Here is a 20,667-nt window from a genome sequence, read left to right on the forward strand (position 1 = left end):
TCCTTAATGGAGGAATGGATACAGAAATTGTGGTACATTTACACAATGGAATACTACTCAGCAATTTAAAAAAAAGGAATTCATGAAATTTGTAGGCAAATGGTGGGATCTAGAAAAGATCATCCTGAGTGAGGTATCCCAGAAACAGAAAGACACACATGCTATATACTCACTTATAAGTGGACACTAGACCTATAATATAGGAAAACATATTAAAATCTGTATATCTAAAGAATCTAAACAAGGAGGAGGATCCTGGGTAAGATGATCGATCCTCACTTAGAAAGACAAATGGGATGGACATTGGGAGAAGGAGAAAACAAGAAACAGGACAGGATCTACCACAGAAGGCCTCTGAAAGACTCTACCTAGCAGTGTATCAAAGCAGATGCTGAGACTCATAACCAAACTTTGGGCAGAGTGCAGGGAATCTTATGAAAGAAGGGGAGTTAGTAATACCTGGAAAGGATAGGAGCTTCACAAGGAGAGCAACAGAACCAAAATATCTGGGCACAAGGGCCTTTTCTGAGACTGATACTCCAACCAAGGACCAAGGTCCATTCACGGATATAACCTAGAACCCCTGCTCAGATGTAGCCCATGGCAGCTCAGTATCCAGGTGAGTTCCCTAGTAAGGGGAACAGGGGCTGTGTCTGACATGAACTCAGTGGCAGGCTCTTTGAACACCCCCCTGAGGGAGGAGCAGCCTTGCCAAGCCACAGAGGAGGACAGTGTAGTCAGTCCTGATTAGACCTGATAAGCTAGGGTCAGATGAAAGGGGGGAGGTGGTTCTCCCCTATCAGTGGACTTAGAAATGGGCATGGGATGAGAAGAAGGAGGAAGAGAGGGATTGGGAGGGAAATAGGGAGGGGATTACAGCTGGGATACAAAACAAAATGTAATTAATGTAAAAAAAAAAAAACCAAAAACAAAAACTCTGAGCAGAGTGTCACATGCTTTGAATTTCCCCAAGGATCTTGCATAGTGTCTCTCACACTGAGACTCTGTACACCATGGTAGAAAGGACCATGGTAAACCTCAAGTATAAAAAAATATATATGTAAACTTGAAGTGGGAAATAGGTGTGTTATTCAGCCGTGCAAAAATTTTAATACCCTTGTATTTGCAATCTTTACAGCCTAAAATCTCCCACACATGTAGCCATATGTATGACCTTTATCCAATCTCCTTTGTACTAGGAGGTGAACGCTGTAGCTCATTGCTTCTTACTTAAATCTCGTCTCTGCACAGTCTACACGACTCCTGGATGCACACAGATCCTCCCTAATAATAGCTCTCTAATAATAGTCCCCCACAATCCCTTTCAACCCCCACAGAAAAAACAGGCAAGTCCTGCCTGCGTGCCTCTTACTAACACGCTTTTGCCTCCTTTTTGGAAACAGAAGTTAAAAGAACTTTCACTTAAACAAAATATCACATTATTTTAATTTAAAACTAGATGTTGTAGCAGTCTAAATTTAAACGAACGTATTCATGCATTCATAGATGAGTAAACATTTTTTTTTGTAACATGAAATTCCTTGGCCCTGTCAAAGACAGAAAAATTGGTAGATTCAAAGTGCCCTTGTCTTTTCCTTGTTAACATGTCCAGAAGGAAGGATGAAGATGAGGACCTGAAAACTCCAGTGGGACTTACATGATTATGATGGAGAGAAGGGTCTCTCTTGTCTGTTAAGTTAGGAGAAAACACAGCATAAGGTTTGTAGGTACAAAATGGGAGGAGCAAATAGTGACCAGTGATGCAGGAAAGAAGAGAAGTATTGGTTCCAAATTTCATTAATCTGTACCCAGAGAGAAAGGCGTCAGTTAAGTGCTAAGTTACTCTCTCTTGAACACTTACACATCTATCAGTAGAGGATATTGCTTGGATTTGTCAAAATGAGGTGGCAAGATCATCTGATACCAAAATCCTAAACAAACAGAAAGATTAATTAGTGAAATAAAATAGTTATTAGTGTGAGATTTCATTCCTTATTTTTCAGTAACATCATGTCTAGAGTTTACCAGTTTAAGTTAGATAGAGAAAAAGGAATGATCAACCTCGAAACACGTTTTAAAGATAGAAGAACACTCTTTTTGGATCATAAATACTGGTTATTCTGGTGTAAAACAATTAAGTCTTTTCTAATACAGCCGTGAAATCCATTGGTGCCTTGGAAAACACAAGTGCATTTTAGGATTCCTAATGTTTTGTTTTTATGCTTCTGTTCTTTGGCATCCGATCTACTTATCTAGCTTGTTTATGTTCTAAATTTTCCTCCCAAATGTTTTCCTCTTCTCGAATTTCCTTGAAGCTGTTTAGAATTTGTAGTCGGCCATAACTCTCTCTTAAAATTCTGATTTAATAGCATTTTTATAATTCCTATTGCCATCCCAGACCGAAAAGCAGAGTCCCATTTTCAGCTCAGGCTTTCACAGAATGAGATCGGCTTCTGTGAAATAAACTGCTCTGAACATTCTGTATGCTCTTCCCTGGGTCCATTTAGATTCTTGTGCTCGACTTGACATCAGCTTAATAAAAATTTATCTCCAAATGATGAGTCCATTTTCTTTGCTCTCAAAATAAATAAGACTAATAAATCTAAATAGAATTTTACATATTCAAGAAGATTTAAACTAAAAATCCTGATCTCTAGAGGTGTTTCTTACATTTACTTTCTTTTTTGTTTCTTGATTGATTTTACAATGATTTTTTGTTAAAGAGCAAAGAAAGATTCAGTAGTCAAATAGTTGTATGGATAGATTTATTTTCATTTATGTTTACTAACTGGTTTGTGTTTTTTATTCAATGTGTCAGTGAGAATAAAATTAATTTTCTACCATATTTTTAATCAAAGAACAAACGATTAGTCAAACTGATATTTTTATGCATTCAGCCATCATCACTATTCGATCTTTATCTTGTCCGGCCAGCACTAGTTGATTAGAAGGGGTTTGTAACTCCACCTATTTGTAAATACGCAGTTTTTCTATGAGGAAGGGTTCTTTCTGGACCTGAGATCTCGCTTCCCTAATTCTCTTCTCTCAGGCTTTGTCTCAGCCCCTCTTTCCTGTAGTGCAAGTGACTGTAGCCTAATGGGTCCTGATCCCCGGTTGTGTTGACGCCCCCCTACAATCTCTACGAAAATTTCCTTTTAACCATGTGGCCTCCCTGGCCCTAACGCCCAAGGACCCCCACTGTGTGCCCACTGAAATAGAATGACGTCTCCATATGTACTGCAGAACTCGGCACCAGACTGTCCAAATGAGCTCTTTACATCCGAGACATGTCAGGGAACGGAGCAGCGGCACCCCTGCTGGGTTGGAAGGGGCTTGTTAGCAGGGGCCCCGGTGACTCACAGGCACTTCCCCTTTGAGCAGCAAACTTGTGCTAAGTTATTCTGCCTAAGTGGGCTCTGCCTTCCAATGACAGGAGCTGGATTTTTTTTTCATTTTTTTTTAAATATTTTATTCTTATTGGTTTAGATTATGTGTATATGGGTCTCTGAGTTTGTGCAAGTAGGAGCAGGTGGGAATCCAGAAGAGGGTGTTGGGACCCCTGAATCTGGAGTTGCAAGCAGTTTGTAAACCACTGGCCATGGATTCTGGGAACCGAACTCAGGTCTTGGGCAGGAGCAGTACCCAACTGCTGAGCCATCTCTTCAGCTTCATATTTTCCATAATGCTAAACTTAAAAAAACAAACAAACAAAAAACAAAACTCTATCGATTACGATGCAGTTCTTCCTCTCCCATAAGTTGTTATTCCTTGGTGGAAAAAGAAACTGAGCAGAAACAAGCATTTCTAGGTCAAACACATCCATTGTTCTTAATGGCTCCCAGGTGCAATCCGCACTTATGCCATGCTCCTGCCTAAACTCACTAGGAAATGACAATTTCCCCTAAAACGCTGACGTTTAAACATTTTAGAAGCAAGCTCGAATTTTTAACATAACCATCTTGGGTACCTTCTAACTCTGTAGTTCACAGGTAGAATGTATCAGGTGTGATTTAACTATGCTGTTTTTGTGATGATTGTTTGCTATTAAAAAAGAGCGACTAGTCATATGAGCTGACCTGTCCATAGTGAATTTCCCCAAGTACTCCCCTGACAAAACAAATTCTATGTAGACTTCTATTTTAAGACATAAAAAGGTAAAAATAGTAATTGCTATGATAGAACAAATTGTCACATCATTTATATTCTGTTGTTTTCATGAAAAAAAAAAATACTACTCCAAAAGAAATTTAACTTACTTGTTCCATTCAAAACAATGTAGTCCAATTTTTTGGAAGGCATTTGGACATCCTGCAGCATTTTATCCAAAGCAGAATTGTCTTCCAAAACACGTAGTTCTAAACAAATACATGAAACAGCAGTAATTCACAATGGTGCAAAGGATTTAGATCACGTGATACAATCGTGAACAAATGGACAGTGCGGCAACGGGACTATGCGTGCTTCAGGTAGGAAGGCTTGTGCCCAACCCATGGTTAAGACACTAAAGCCAAGGAAAAATCTCATGCTGGTCCTATTCCCACATTCTTTCCTGCAAGCCAGTGGAGGGTGAACCATAACGAAATACCTTTCTGGTCGGTGCTGCGATGCAGGGTATAGAGGGGCAGACCAGGGCCTGTGAATGCAATCAGTGAAAAAAAAATGCGATTTAGATGAGGACAGCATGTATGCATGAGCTTTCACACGTATCGACTATTACTGTGTGACAGAACACAAACCAGCCATGGCAGCACTTAGGAAGCTCAGCCGTTTCCTCCTCACGCCCTCCCCCCAAAAAACACACATTTTTATTCTCCCTTAAAAACAACTGCAATCAAGTGAAGGATGCATTCCTGGAAAGGCCCAGGGCTCAGGTAAAGAGGGTAGGAAATGAACTCTGCCCTCTCAGGCTGTCTACCTCTCCGTGCCTAGTGTCCTCATCAGAGAGCTGAAATGGCAGCTTAACCTTCCCCTATTCTCCTTCTGAGACCTCATACTGACCATGCCACCCCTCAGGTCCTGTACTCTTCAGAGGGTGATGAGGCAGAGCTCTAGAACCAGCTTCACCTGGAGGAGGCGAGTCCCTACACGGGCCCCCACTCAGGAGAGTCTGGAAGCCAGGAGACACATCTGCAACGCCTAACTTGGATAAGCAGTTTCTTTCTGGCATGCAAAAGTGTTTTTCTCACAAGCCAATATCTTCACTATTTATCTCAACTGTGGTAGCTGTGGAGTAGAAGGTACTGCATAGCAAGCTATCTTGTGAGCTATTCAATTCTGATACATTTAAATGATGCGTTTCAGTTTTATATTTGCTCGGAAATCAGAGTGAAGGCACTGCTAGATCTCTGGCTGACTTGCTTGACAAGTTAGGTCAATGTGCCTACACGCCGATATCCTTTTAGATAAAGAGAAGATAATATAGACTTTGAAGAGTTTTTATTAAGATATAAATAAGATCACAAATGTTAAGATTTTAGTGCAGTGCCTACTATAAAGCACATACTTAAGACATGATGGCAAAATTGAGCCACAGTAAAGAACACTGAGGAAATGCATCCCAGTAAACAAAACACACCATTGAGAACTGATGAGAATTAGTTTTAAGTCCCCTTGTGCTGTTGGCTGTCCTCTAGAGTGTCTAGATTCTTCCTCTCAGTCTGAGAAGCAGCCTGGCATAGCATTAGAGGGGTTTCTCGGGAGACAGCCATTAGAGTACTTTGAACTTACTGTGTGACTTGCATCTGCCACTGTGCCTTCCCTTGACCCAGGCTTCTTGACTTATAATAAATATTAACAGTAGCAATGTCAACAGAGGAGAGAGCAGGGAGTGTTCTGGGTGACAGGCACCCACCACTCACAATTTCTTATTAACTTAAGGGGCTGAGCAGAGAAGAAAGAACAGGTTCTGGGAGGAAACCCTCAGGACCTCCTGCCCCTTGGGGCTGTAGGGTAGGAACTTCCCGAGAACAGCCGTTAGTTCTTCCTCACAGCCAGTGCCAACTTACCCCAACATATCAGCTGATAGTACTTTGCCTCTTTACTAAACGACACAGAATAATACTGACATCTTTCTGGATTCAGATCACAACTGAGGCACTTCACATTTGTGGGGTCAGTAAGTTGGATTCTGTAAAGCCAACAGTGGAGATTAATTGCTTCATCAAAAACTAGGTGAAAGGAAGAAACTAAAGAAAGCCACACTCTGGTTTCAGTTGGACTAGACTACCAAGGTAGCCCCCAGGTTCTTTCTCTTTGTCATCCAATGCATGTGTTCATTCGTAAAAACCTCAACCTCCCATTGTTAGGAAATGCCAGTAAACACCTAATGAAGTCATTGTTTTAGTTACATATAAAGGATAAGTGAAGTAATAGAGGTACTTATAACAATTTGAGAGAGAGAAAGAGAGAAAACAAGAATAATCTGTCAGTGAAAACCCATGATGTCAACATTTCGACAGTGCTCTTACTTATAAAGATTTCTTCCTCCTGGCATTTCTTTATATTCATTACTAATGTAGTATCTGAGAAGAAAAAAGAGACAATATATATATTAAATATGATTTACAAAAAAATGTTAAATACATTTCCCCAATCTCCAACCCCAGGCGCACAGGCACACGCAACTGTACGGCATGAGTGTGTGCTCTCTGTCCACACTTGGTTTGCCCCTCCATCCCAGGAGCTATCTCTCTCCCTCATCTCTACCCAGGGGCACATTGTTTAAACAGTCAAAAATGTATGAATCTGGGGAGTTCTTCCTGCACTGAGGTGTTAAGTGAAAACTCAAAACAGGGATTTTTATAAGAAAAAATATGCCTGGATAGCTAGTTTGAAATTGAGGACACTCACCCCAAGTACCAATCCTGTTTTCTGTCTTTTCTGTTTTATAACATGAACTGCGTGGATAAAGGGGCTGTGTATTTCAGAGGGCGGCAGGGCCCCTTCTGTAAAGTCTTCAGAGACTACTCTGGGCAATGGCAAAATTCCTCTGTGGTGAGGCCAATAAAGAAAGAGCCCAAGATCCTAATGGAAAGTAAAATGCCTTTTGCTGACAGCTCTTGTATGCAGGAGATGCTTAAAGCAAAGCTTTCCATATTCCAAAGAGCAAGGCCTAGCCACCCAGCAGATGAAATTGCCTTTCTCAGCCTTTCAGAAAGCCCACGTCGGTCTGAAGTTAACAGAAGGCCAGAACGCTTCTGCCTCAGGCCAGGATGTTACAGAGAGATTGCACCCCTTCCAGTGCAAAGCAGGTAAAACCAAGAGGTAGAGCTGCTCGGTGGCATGGTATCAAATCTGCTGAGCGTATGTGAAAATCATTAAGGCTTCCGTATGTTAAAAAGAAGAAGAAGAAGAAAAAAAAAAAAGATTGAACACATTCCAAATCAACTACTCTTTGTGGGAGATTTTCCTGCGTTTCTGTGAGAGGGCGTGATTATAACTCGCGAGCTTACAGCCTACTTACTGATTATTAGAATATACTCACAGATAATCGCTGGTCAGAGCTTCAATGCCAATGACTTCCCAGGCTCCTTTTGTAATAAATGTACAGTCCTGATTGGGCTTTTAAATACGAGATTTATTAGACTCTCCTATCAAAGTTAAATAGAGGATTTAATCTTTTCTATCAGGAAGTCAAATAACCTTGATATTGGTTTTTTTTTGGGGGGAAAAGGGGGCCTCAGTGTCCTATTCCACTTTATCCCATATACCGTGGAAGAATTGGTGCACATTGTTCAATGCCTTGAAATGATTTCTATTTCCGTTAGGAAAGGAGGTCAGCTTGGGAACTGCTGAACAAACGCACTCACTTTCATATCTTTGGGGAAGTGGCAGATGTGTCTGTAGCCGTCTTTGTCGCTGATGATCTTATAGAAGCTGGTGCCATCAGAGGTGAAGCGGGGGGCTGCAGGAGTAAACTGGGCAAGGACAGAGCAAAGAAATATCACAGCACAAGTCTCACCCCAGTATCAGCTCCGGTTTTCGGAGGTTCTCTCCCGCACCCGTGTTAAAAAACCTACGCTCCCTTTACTTGTCAGGTGAAACTAAGAATCTCAAAATGAACATCTTCGTTAAGTAGAAAATGTGGAGCAGAGAATGAACTCAGGGGTTAACTGGGTGGGGTGGGGGTGAATGGGAGAACGCACATAAAGATGCCCACCATGGATAGTGGGCGTGCAGAGATGTTTCTGTTGTCCTAGAACATAATTCCAGGAAGAATAATGAAGACCTATGGGCATGCAACCTAGCATTCACTCTTGTTTGAAGGAACTTCTTTGATATTGCAAGTGCACTTTCTAGACAGCATCTTATTATCTGTTTCAGGTTGGAAGTGGTTTGTAGTATGGGGAAATTTTCTTTTCTGTTTTTACACATTTTTTTTTTTTTTTGAAAGTCAGGCTTCATCTTTAACCACTTCTGGACTGGATGCCATTGAGGATATCTGTTGTAGATTTCCCAGGGAAGTATTCATATAGTTATTTTTATCCTAAGCCTTTTCATTTTGCTAAAGATGATCAACAACTTACAGAAATGGTTACATGAAAATGTAGAAGAAAAATTTCATTAAAAAAAAAAAAGTTCAATAAAAGATAGCTCTCAGAAAATCATGTTTAAATAGCAGAGTGTATCTTCCAGCCTGGAAGGACCATGCTGCTGTTTTAATTTCTACTTCCTACTTAGGTTGTGAGCAGGTAGGGGATGGTCTTTTAAAATTGTTGGTTTGCTTCGCCCTCGATGTTTCTCCTCTCATAAGCTCCCATTTGGGGAAGGAAGGAAAATGCTTGCCTCTTCTATTTAGTGATTCAAAGTGAATTCATTTATGGAGCAAGCTGAGGCGTGCAGTACACTTGGTGTTCTCATTACGGAGCTCTCAAACACATTCCCCTCTCTAGACCTATGTTCACAGCCTTATCTTTTTAATACATTTCCCTGTTTCCCCTGGATGGAGTTGTGCCTAGTAGAAATGTGTGAAAAGTGGCATCTGTCTGGTTAAATACAGAGAGGAAAAAACATATTTTTTTCAAAGAGTCGTGAGGAAGTGTAGCATGTCTCTTGCCATGGAGGAAACCACTTTTCATGTTGGCAAACCTCTCCCCTCTGCCCAATCAGCGCCTGGAGAAAAAGGACATGTGAATGTTGTGGAAGCTCCCGGCCTAGCAGAAAGGGGTCGTCTTTCTGGGCTGAAGCCTCACCTCTCTTGCTAGAGAGATGGGAAATGTTTACATCATTTTGTGTGTCACTTTGTTTCCCTTTTAAGGAAGGATTAATAGATGTAGCCACAGAAGCTAAGCGCCATTCAGTTTCCATCCTTCAATCAAGGTGTCGTGGTGGTTAGAGTCCTCCCCTCCCCCGCCCCGCCTTATTCCACAGTACAGTCTCAGACGTGGATCGTGCTGCTGCGCATGTGCGTGTGATGGGCTAGGCCTGAGAGCTGTGAGTCTCTGAGGGTCTCCCTCTTTCCCAGATAAAGACCTTCCTCAGAGTCCCCTGTGCTGTGGACACTGTTGGGTTGGTCCTGTTCCTGATGGCTGTCATCCAGGCTAGGCTGAAAATGTTGTTCTGCCTCCAAAGTGCAGATCTCAAAACAGCAGGTCAGCAAGCACGCTTTGCATCCTGCCAGCTTTTCAGTACTGGCTGCGTTCGGCTCCCTGGAAGCTCCAGTCGTCTGGAGACCACGCTTTGCTTTGCCAGCTCTGCTCTGGGCTTGGATGTTTCACCTGTCTCTTTACCTTTCTGGGTATGCAGTGCCCTCACTATAGGAAGCACAGCCTCCGCTCTGAGAAATGGGCCACCTCACATTTGATAAAGCGACAACACAGTACACACACACACACACTTGACAGTCACACATCAACCAGCTCGGATTAGCAGTCAAGAGGTATATAAAATCCGTAACTCCGAACACTTACCCTTCCGACCCAGCCTGTAGTACTCATTTCAACATGCTGCTGTGCCTGGGGAGGAAAAGGGCAGGCAGTGCAGTGTTTCTAAGAGAAGATGGTGAAATCCATCTATGCTTTTTATATTTTTAATTAATTAATTAATTTTAAAGATGGGAGTCTCATGTATACCCAGGTTGTCCTTAAACTGACGATAAAGCCATCCTGTCTCTGCTTCCCAGGGTCCACCACCATGCTCAGTTCTCTGTAGTGCTAGAAATTGAACCGAGGCCTTCTGGCATGCTAATCCAGCATGCCACCAACTGAGCTACATCCCTAGCCCCACAAAATGCGTCACAAATGAAATTACACTTATGACAAGATAAATGAAAACAACCTCTCATCCTACAGTTCTATGTATGTTAATATTTTTCACGTAATTACATTTGATCGTTTACCTCTGTTGCCTGGAGCTGGCCTGAAGCTCCAACTAGCATTTTAAAACCGACAATCATGGATCTAGATTCTCTTTCCTCAAGCCCGCCAGCCTATTCTTAGACCTCCTTTTTTTTTTCCGTACAGTCTAGATTCCTACTCTTCTTACTGTTTTCTCATGGAAACCTCCCTCAGACCCTTTCTTCGACTTTTCTGTCCCTCCCTACAGATACTCCCAACTTTCATGTCTTCAGGATGTCCTAGTGATCTACTGCCACAGTCTTCTGATTGGATGCTCAGTTATCTTGTGGTCCGTTATCCTCCCTGCTCAGCCCCTAGTTGATCATATTTGAAGACAGACAGCTCCGTTCTCGTTTTACTCTTCATTTTAGAACAGTGGAACAGCCCTCCATTCCTTACAAGATAAATCCAAACACCTCAACAAGGCCCCCGAGCCCAAAGCTAATTTGTTAGCCTCATGTCCCATCCTGTTCCTCACCTTCACCTTAGGTGGGAAATACAATCAGTCCCCCCATGCTCTGAGCTGTTCACTATGGATGTCCTTGCACAATCCTCGGCGTAGATGGACCTTTCTCTCTTATCTGCCCACACAGGACATCTTATCCTGGATGGCTCTCTATCTTCCCCAAGCCAATTCCTTGTCTTGTTCACCTGACTCCACCAGAGCATCTGTTCTTAGCCTCTGTATCTATCTGAAACCCTCTTATGGCTCAATGCCCTGATATTCTGATGAGTCAGTCAGTGAACAAAGAGCTCAGGTTTTTGCAGTTTGAGTACAGGTGTGTCCTGGAACTTAAGAACTTTTTAACCTCACTAAGCCTCAGGCTCCACTGTATCTGCCATATTGTAAATGTTCAAAGCATAGAAAGTCTTATGGCATGTCTTTGCAATTGCACTCCCTACCAAAACAGAAATATTTTGGGCAAATGCAGGCTGTCTAGTTAATTCAAGAAACAAGCCCTTAGCTCAGTAACAGGGTGGAGTCATTTAAAGTAATGTTTCTTGCATAAACAAATGAGTGAGTCAAGATAGGAAATATCACTCAAGTTCTCCGGTGATAATCTGCCCTGGGCTCATCTAGGATAAGAGCAGGGAGGAGTGTGTAACATAGGGTTCATGACCAGAAGGGAAAGGGGGGCACAGAGGGTTCATGTTTGCCTGCAACAGTCAGCTCCTTCCTCTCCTGAGACTGCTGCCTCTCAGGGAGGATTTGATGAATTCTTCAGTCTGGAGGAACTTCCAGGTATCTTGGATGGAAACCTCAGGACCTCACTGTTGGGTCAATACTGAGGTCCTCTCAGCACTGTCAACTCTCTCAGACTGACAGTTTTGTGTTTAGGTTCTAAGTCAGTTTTCTGCTTGGAGATGGTTACAGATCTAGTACTGGATCTGTGCCCTCCTGGTATTTGCTTTGCTACCCATGTGTTCAGCTAGCGATTCCCTGTCCTTTATATTTTATCCTTCATTTTGCTTGCAGGCTCTGGTCCTCTTCTGAACGTAGACAACAACTTGTGTCTTCTGGGTTTCTAGTCACTCCTCCTCCCTTCCACAAATGATTGTATCTACAACTAACACACTGTGACTAGTGTGTGAAGGCGAAATGGAAGCACCATCAGATAGCAAGCATCCAACAATCAGACAGCAGCTGATTGACTTTGCTACCTTTGGGCTGGATATGGATTCAGAGAGAAGAGAAACTGCAACATTTACTGATCCCAGTCTTCACTCACTCTGAAGACACAGGTCCCTCAAATCCCGTGCTGTTGGAAAAGCAGAGCGTTCCAGTGAAATCTTACCGATGGACAGTTCCACATGAGGTTGGTCTTATCATAGTCACAGATGGCCATCACAGAATAGTTCTGAGTCCTCCTGAGCCAATGCAAAAAAATTCTTTCTTCTGTAGCCCACACCACATCACACAAATAGTGATCCCTGGAGAGAAGAAGGAGGAAGGGGTTTCAGAAATTGTGTAGCTGGGGAGATGGCCCAGTTGAGAAAGTGCTTGCCTTGCAATGCAGAAGGATTAAAAGTCTGACCCCCACAATCCAAGTAAGAACCAGGCATCTATGGTAGCCGCCTATAACTCCAGCACTTGGGAGACAGAGACAGGGAATCCATGGGTCAAGCTTCTGGCTAGACTAGCTAGAACTGGCAGGTCCTGGGTTCAGTCAGAAACCCTGCTCAATACATAAAAGTAGAGAACAATCCAGAAGGATGCCCCATGTCAGCATCAGGTCTTTATAGGCATGAGCGCACACATGAGTCCACACACATTCAAATACCAGTATGTATATCACACACACATATAAAAGAAATATGGGGTTTTTTTTCCCATCAGACCTTGTTGTGAGTGACCATTTTTGGTGGTTTGAGTAGGACTGGCCTCCATGGACTCATATGTTTGAATTCTTGACCTATAGGAGTGGTACAATTAGGAGGTGTGGCCTTGTTGGAGGAAGGGTGGCACTGTGGGGGGTGGACTTTGAGGTCTCCTATGCTCAAGCTACACCCAGAGTAGTACACAGTCTCCTTTTGCTGCCTGTGGATTAAGATGTAGAACTCTCAGCTCCTTCTCCAGCACCAAGCCTGCCTGAGTGCCACCATGACAATAATGGACTTAACCACTAACTGAAACTGTAAGCCAGCCAATAAAATGTTTGCCTTTATAAGAGTTGCTGTGGTCATGTTGTCTCTTCACAGCAATAAAGCCCTAAGACATCGTCTAATGAGAAGTATAACTTTCCATGATTAGGAGCACCATTTAATCACGTAACGTCTTCTCTTCCCTTAAGCTTGAAATGCAATTTAATTTCTAAAAGAAGTTAAAGCACACCCAACAGGAAAAGCAGCAGACTCACCCAGAAGTGGCTCAACACGCGTGACTGAAACCATATGTTGAGGACTCTTAAGTCCCTTTCTTGACCCCTGGGACCAGGGAATCAAGGTGGAGACTTTCCCAGCTCCTCTCTGCTGCCCGAGAGTAATTTAGTGTTGTCAGGGACACTGCCGACTGACCTCTCTTCTCTCAGCATGTTTGCATAGAAAGATGTTGTCGCCAAATCATTGCCACTAGGCCCCAGGAGTGATCAGAATGCAGTGTCTGAGGGTGCTCTTCACCCCTAACTGAGCTCTTCTGCACTCACCTGAGGCAGGGGAGGCAAATGACTCAGAGAGTAAACTCTTACCCGGGACCAGTAACATATCCTTGCAAATAACTGAGAAGAATCAAAAATAAGACGGAAAAAAAAAATGAAGGTTTTCAAAGTTAGTATTCTAGACCAAAGATTAAGGAGCATTTAGTTGGGGCTCAGACAGTAAGTATTTTTAGTCTTTGTAGCCTGCATGACCACGCTGTTAGGAAGAAATTATAGCTGACCCTTTTATCAACTTCACTTTCAGATGGAAAAAAAGAAGTAAAAAATAAAAGAAAAATAGACTCATACCTTTACAAGACTTTACAAATCAAAGAACCTTAACCCAAAACACATTTCTCAAGAGCCAAAAGATAGCGCTTGTGATTCAGAGTATTCTGTAGTATTTTAACCCAAATTTATAAAGCCAGTCCCAGCAGGCTGTCCTCCCTGGCACATACCTTCAAGTACGTTTTAGAACTGTGCTGTGATTTATGATGACATGTTGTGGAATTTATAACTTTTTCTTCTACTAGTCTCCCTAACATTTTCTGCTCTGGGTGGTTTCTTTTCTCGGACATTTTTGCCCCCCCTCAGGTGTGATTTCAGTGACTACTCATATATCACTTCTCTGTAGTGTCTGATCAAAGCCTGGCTCCCTTCTGTCAGGAGTTCATGATGGGTCTTTCATCTTACTCCCTCCACCCTGGAGAGGGTGGGCATAGCCTGTTTTCCTCTACTCTGCCACTCTAAATACTCCCCTTACTTGGCTTCTCCTGGAAGTAGCCATCCTCTCCTGTGGTCATCCTGTTCTCCCGGCTTGGCTCCTTGAGGTAAGGGCACATGGGTCTTGTCCATAAAACAGGTGCTCAGTAAATTCTCCAGGAATGCAGCTCTCAAGAAAGGCAAAACTCATGTTCTGATTTTTTAGAACTCACAAGCCATCCTTCCTGAGAACTTACATCTGATTTTTTTCTCTTTCCTTTTTCTTTATGTTCTGAATCCTACAGCAGGTATGGATTGAACACTCAAGATCAAACGCTTACAGGTTTGCATTTCCCCTTTTATGGCATGGATGGCTCATGTCTTGGTACCCTGGAGAAACTGTGGGTCTCACGTTATTTCACTGAAGGTTTCAGGATCTAAGGACCTGATCAGCAACCAGGCATGACATTAGCTCATAAAATGCTACCTTCCTATTTCAAGCTTCTTCACACTCTCCTGTCTTGGTGGCCACATCCTCCTGAACATCCAAAATACTTTTCCTAGTTGGCCTCTCTTTCTTCCACTTTGACCCTTATTCTGAATGACTGCTGTGCCCCTTACTTCTCCAGTTCTCAGCTGAAGCATCCTCATGTCAGTGCTATTTCCTGCTAAGCTACTGTTGCTAATCCAGTGTAGTCAGGATGCAGTGTCCGAGGGTTCTCTTCACCCCTAACTCTCCCGATGCAGGGGAGGCAAATGACTTGGAGAGTAAACTCTTACCCAGGACCAGTCATGTATCCTTGCAAGTAACTGAGAAGAATCAAAAATAAGACTAAAAAAAAAAAGAAGTTTTTCAAAGTTAATGTTCTAGACCAAAGATTAAGGAACATTTACTTGGGCTCCAGCTAGGAAATATGTTTTGGTCACTGAGGTCTACATGCTGTCTGTCACACAGCCACAGTATTGGAGACAACGCTGACTCTGACGAGAATGGCTACGTTCCAAGGTAAAACTTCAATTTTAATGTCACGGATTCCTTTTTATTTCTATTACTTATTAATTGATTGATTGATTAAATGGTTCTTGTCCCTTTCACAGTGTAAAACCATTTATAGCTTTACAAAGTGGTTGTCAGCCAAGATGAATTTGAATCATAAATTCTCTTCTGCTAGCTCTGGTCCTATCTCAGTCATTCTTGCTCATTCAGATTTAACAAACAAATAAACACCACCAACACAGCAAACTCTTCGAAGGTCGAAGCAGGCAGATTATTGAAAGTTCAAAGCCAGCCTAGAACACAAGGTAAGCCTGTGTCTCAAAATGCAAAACCAAAATAGAACAAAAAACAAAAACCTCTGAAGAGTCGGATGAGATTTGTGGGCCCTTTGTTAGGGACAGAATCCAGCACCCAGAAACACTCCTCTTCTTTTTAAAATGTTCTGGTTGCAGGGAGGCAGATGAGGGCAAAAGAACTTTGTCATGATCTTGTGTCACCCGTGGTAGGTAGCTTTTTCTGTGAAAGCTGGAAGTTATGTCTTAGGCTTGGACGTCCACCTGTAAAGTGATTTTTCTGCCATTTGAGAACACTGGGTAATGGAATGTGGGAGGGCAGCCAGGAAACTCACGTGCACTGTCCACTTTCCCTGTCCGTTTCTAGATAAAGGTTAATGAACCTGGGTCTGATCCCTTAGTCACTGTCAGCGGCTCAGGCTGTACTCTGCACTCTGAGAGGGCACCACGGAAGCCTTTTACCAAGGTAGTAGATAGATCATTTGTTTTGAAACCTTTTCATACATATACTTTCCTCTAGTCACAGCCCTGAGTCAGTATCACGCCAGTATGGCACTTCAGAGCCGTGACAAAGGTGGAAACTGATGGAAGGCTTAACTCAGCTCTTGACTCAACAGTTTCAGTCTCCACTGTACATCATCATCAGCAACAAAACATGCCACCATCAGGATTACTGACTATCTTTTGTAAGGACAACATGCTGACTGAGGAAGGGAGCAAATTCTGAACAGACTCCCCATCTTGCAGTGACTGGGAAATGCTGAGGGATTCTCACACCTACAACCCAGCCTCCTTCTAAGCCTGAGTCTCTTGTCCTAAGTTGGGCAGAGTGACCCAAATAGAGCTTCAAAGTTTTGGAGATGCATTAGTCATGAAGGGAATCTGAATGGTTTGCATGTTGAAGCAGCGAGTACTTTCTGGATCTATAAGAGTTTATACCCATGTGATCTTGACTCTGCGCCAGTAGCTGGCTGTGTGCTTCCTCTAAGGCTCCTGACCACTCTGGTAGGCAGGCACCAATGTGGTTCCTCCCTAGCAGATGAGGAAACACAAGCGCAGTGAGGTCAAGTAACTTTCCCAAGACCAACCAACTCAGAAAGTTTTGGAGCCAGGATTCAAATCGAGCAGATGGCTTCAGATTTTCATGTCCGTACTTGCCTCTCTTGTCTAGTCTGACAGTCCATCAGGAAGTCCTACTAGTTCGTTTCACTCCTGTGAATCCTCAAGTGTACAATTCTTTCCTCAGTGAATTCCATTTATCCCTTGAGAGTGATGTATAAGCTGGATGTTATGAAGAAAGTCAGCTGGCTGCACTCACAGGACTTGCTTTTGAATATCCTGCTGTGGCAAATATTGTAAAGCGACTTCTTGTTTTTGTAGAGAGGAAGTGTTTCATAAAAGGCTTTCAGGTGACATCTCTGCCTCTAATTCGTGTAAATGTTTCAATTGTATATTAACGATACTTAAAAATAAGCTACTCTTTGCTAACTGGTAGAAATGCTACCCAGAGCAACTGCAGACTGGGGAGTGATTAATTCAGTGAATCACCAGAGGAAGCAGGCGTACTGCCAGTGCTGGCCGTGGGCTCCATGCCACCTTTTGCTCTGATAGGGATGCCAATCCTCCCGGGTCCACTGACAGATTGCCGAGAAGATGGATGGGTGGGGTGAGATGCAGCAGGGTTGAGGGAAACAGTATTGTGTCGCACAAGCCCCCTAATCTGTCTGCTTTCTTACAGGTGTCACCTGTTTGCTGGTTTGGGGGGGCGGGGAACACCAGTCCAGTTTCCTTCTTGTCTGGCAATCTCAGGGTTTGATGAGCCTAATGTGTAAGACCAAGGGTCATCCAGTGTTCATAGAGATAGAGGGAGTCTTTATCTACTGTGTCCCTCGGGATCAAGGAGAACAAGGGTGGGGTAAGTCATAAGTTGGGTGTGATGGGCCCCTGAGGCCATTCAGTGGATGCCAGGCAGGTTATCTCACTAGACACACCTTTTTCAGTCCTGTAGTTTTAGAATTTGTACATGGCTAGTCAGAGGGAGGAAGGAGGGACTAGGTACACAGGAAGATTTTGAATGCTGTCCTTGAGGCTGGCTGTGTGAATTCATTCCACACTAGCCACAGACATACACTAGCACATGAAAAGTCCAACTTTCTTATCCATCCATCCATTCATCTGCCAAACCACCCATTCAGCCACCCAGCTTCTCATCCATTAAATTATTCTACAAATAGTATCAGACACTGTGTTGCAGTCACCCTGCCAAGCTCCAGTGACTACTCTAAAACCGGACCCTCTCCCATAGACCTTGTCTTGCTTCAGTTGGCTCTGGAAACACAACTGTAAAGAAAAGCTAAGAATTTCACAAAATCTGTATTGTATACTATACTCTCCCAAATATTTTGAGCTCTTGAATTCCCATTTTGAGTAGTCAGTGCACACCAGCAAGCAGCTCAGATAACCTAAGCAACTTCAAGCCTCGATCTATGAGGGTGGTAGAGTAGCTCACCCTACCTCATGTTCTAATTCCCAGCAAAGGCGCAGACCAACCTTGCCCACCGGTAGGACTCCACTTGATGGAAGCTCTATGGAAGAGGAGTGAACTAACAGAAAATGAGTGAGGAGACCAGGGCAGAGTGAGGAAGAGTGGTGCTGAATTTCCCTGGTAGTCTACTCAAGGATCTAGTGAGCCACAAGGAAGAACCACAAAGAATGTTCTAAGTATGCCTTGTCAGGATTGCCTTGCTCCTGAAGGGTCTCTTACTAAAGCCAGAAAGTGTTTCCTTGTCAAGTGAGAGAATATTTCCCCAGGTGGACCTAGGGTCTCATCAGTACTAACAGAAGAGCTAGGATCCCAGCGGTACCTACAGAGATCACAGCTATAGTTTAGATTCTCCAGGCAACACATGCCTGTGGCATTTCCTAAGACATCTCTTTGGTAATATGTTTCTACACAAAATTTTGCCAGACAATAGGGCAGCCCTCACCAAACCTCTAGCTTAAGGAAAGATGGAAGAGCAAAGAAGTAAGGTGACTCATTCAGGAAGAGAAAATGCTAAGGCCTGACTCCGCCGAGCTCAGCACTTTCCCGTGCTTTGGAAGGTGTGTTCCTAGCAAGGAAGACTCATTTCATCATCTGTGAAATGACTGTGGAAACAATACTGCAGGGTGTTTGGAAAATGAGTGAGAAACCAAGGGCCTATCAATCGCTAGCCTAGCCCCACAGAAACTGCTGGACATATTTAAATCTGATGATTCAATCATTTTGTTCTAGTAAGTGCCAGGTCCCAAAGAAACCCGGGACAAGGGACAAGGCTGGAGAATTTTAGGGAAGGTGGGATAGCGAGAAGCTTTTTTTGGTTCCTCCATGCATGGAAAATCCTTCTAGCCACCCAACTTGAAATGTCTCTAACTTATTTTCACACCTGCTACTTCACTCTCCTAGTTATTTATATGAAAGTTTAATATTTCCTCTTTGCTTAGAAATGCTAGAGGAGTCCAGGCCCCCCCCCCTTGCATCCCTTGAATTATAAATCGTAGTTTTTAACCAGTGTTGACTTAAGAGGTTGCTGAGTTGAAACAAAGAACAGATTTAAAAACCTTTGGGTATAGTTTTATACCTCGGGAAAAACTCATGAAAAATTTGCTGGATTTAAACTTTTTCCTGATAAGATTCCTTGCCTGAATAAACATGTTCATATAAGTATTTCTGACCAAGTTCTTGACTTTCTAAACATGGAGCACAGGCTGCACCCAGCTTAAGTGTCAACTCAAAAGAACAGGATGCTTCGCCATCACTCTGATGACATCTCTGGTTCCCTGAGGACACCAGCTGTGTACACAGAGAAAGTTCCTTATAGTTTCCCCTTTCATCCAGAGAGACTCACTGGGCAGGCCCTCCCAAGGTTAAGGTCTTTTTCTTAACCTCTGGACCTCATTTTCTTATCTGTCCAAAAGACATGTCACCATAGCTGCTGGGAAGAGAGCTAGTTAAGATAAGTAGTTAGAGAGATCATGTGTTAAAGGCCATGCCTGGCACACAGCGAACACTCAGCACGTGAGAGCTGCTACTTAAACCAAACTAGCAGACAGCCATAGAGTGGAATTAGGAGCTACACGGAAAATTGTACCGGCCTTTAGAGGAGAAATATTACTCCGGTTTTACAGTGCTTGCTAGCAGGATTTCAAACATCTAAGGTTATTTAAGCCAGTGACATCTTGAGGAATAATCAATTATTGGGGTTCCCAACTGTGACCCACAGCTTCTCTGAATTTCTCTGGGTCTTACACTGCAGGGAGGAGTTATAACCTTCACCCAAATGAAGGTATTCAGTCTTTTCTTTAAAAAAAAGAAGAAGAAGAAGAAGAAGAAGAAGAAGAAGAAGAAGAAGAAGAAGAAGAAGAAGAAGAAGAAGAAGAAGAAAAGTTTTAAAAACACTATTCTGTCTAAAGCTGGTCCCAGATTTAGGAGATTGTTTCCCAAGAGGCACCGTGAGCTTCTGCACAGGTCATAGCAGGGACCACCAGGTTAGTAGACATGCATTGCCAGAGACAGCATATCACCATGCCCAGAAACCCCAGTGTGATCCTTGCCCTCATACCCTCTGCTCTCTGTCACTGGATTCCATTCCTCCCTGTCGTGCCTCTAAGATCCCAGCACATACCTTCAGGTAGGACTTTGGATTTCCTCTGCCTGTACTGGTTCCACATAGTGTCACAAGGAGAGATTCTACCTTAGCCTTGTATCTTCTCACTGGAACCCCTCACTATCCCCCATAACCTTTGCCCACCTTGGTTATCCTCACAACATTTATCACCACCTGGCACCACAATATTATCACCACCTGGTAATTTAGACTGATATTTGTTTGTTCCTCTGGCTATTGTCTGTCTCCTCCCTCCCGTGACTGGCTGCCCTATTCACTGTGCAAGCCCATCATTAGAACTGTGCCAACAGGAAGTTCCTGGACAAAAGAAGGAATTCATGATACAAGATGGTGCTATGATTGATGTCACCATCTGTGTCTACCCAGCAAGTGGGAAACTGTCTACACCCAAGCAGTCAGGTGAATCGTCTTACCCGGTCGTCACGGATGTAGGAGCAGTGATTTGGATGGGAGCCGCGCTAGTGGTTGAGTTGAGAGAGTCTGTATTTACAATAAAGAACTTTACAGTTGGATTCACAGCTCCTGCCTAGGAGGAAAAAA

The 20,667-nt window shown here is 43.2% G+C and overlaps 1 protein-coding gene across 1 annotated transcript in view; it reads right to left on the reverse strand.

Annotated features, from left to right (window-relative positions):
• Positions 1-20,667, reverse strand: part of Dpp4 (dipeptidyl peptidase 4) — an 83,155-nt gene that overhangs the window by 21,418 nt on the left and 41,070 nt on the right. Inside the window, exons 10-19 of the mRNA XM_021637079.2 lie at positions 20,541-20,653; positions 12,131-12,266; positions 9,909-9,953; positions 7,809-7,916; positions 7,484-7,560; positions 6,468-6,521; positions 6,006-6,127; positions 4,586-4,633; positions 4,257-4,355; positions 1,862-1,931 (exon numbers count right to left, since the gene is read on the reverse strand). Of these exons, the coding sequence (XP_021492754.1) occupies positions 1,862-1,931; positions 4,257-4,355; positions 4,586-4,633; positions 6,006-6,127; positions 6,468-6,521; positions 7,484-7,560; positions 7,809-7,916; positions 9,909-9,953; positions 12,131-12,266; positions 20,541-20,653 (872 nt within the window). The remainder of the gene's footprint in view (positions 1-1,861; positions 1,932-4,256; positions 4,356-4,585; positions 4,634-6,005; positions 6,128-6,467; positions 6,522-7,483; positions 7,561-7,808; positions 7,917-9,908; positions 9,954-12,130; positions 12,267-20,540; positions 20,654-20,667) is intronic.

The sequence above is a fragment of the Meriones unguiculatus genome, chromosome 8 (assembly GCF_030254825.1).
Source record: "Meriones unguiculatus strain TT.TT164.6M chromosome 8, Bangor_MerUng_6.1, whole genome shotgun sequence".
In the NCBI taxonomy this organism is placed as follows: domain Eukaryota; kingdom Metazoa; phylum Chordata; class Mammalia; order Rodentia; family Muridae; genus Meriones; species Meriones unguiculatus.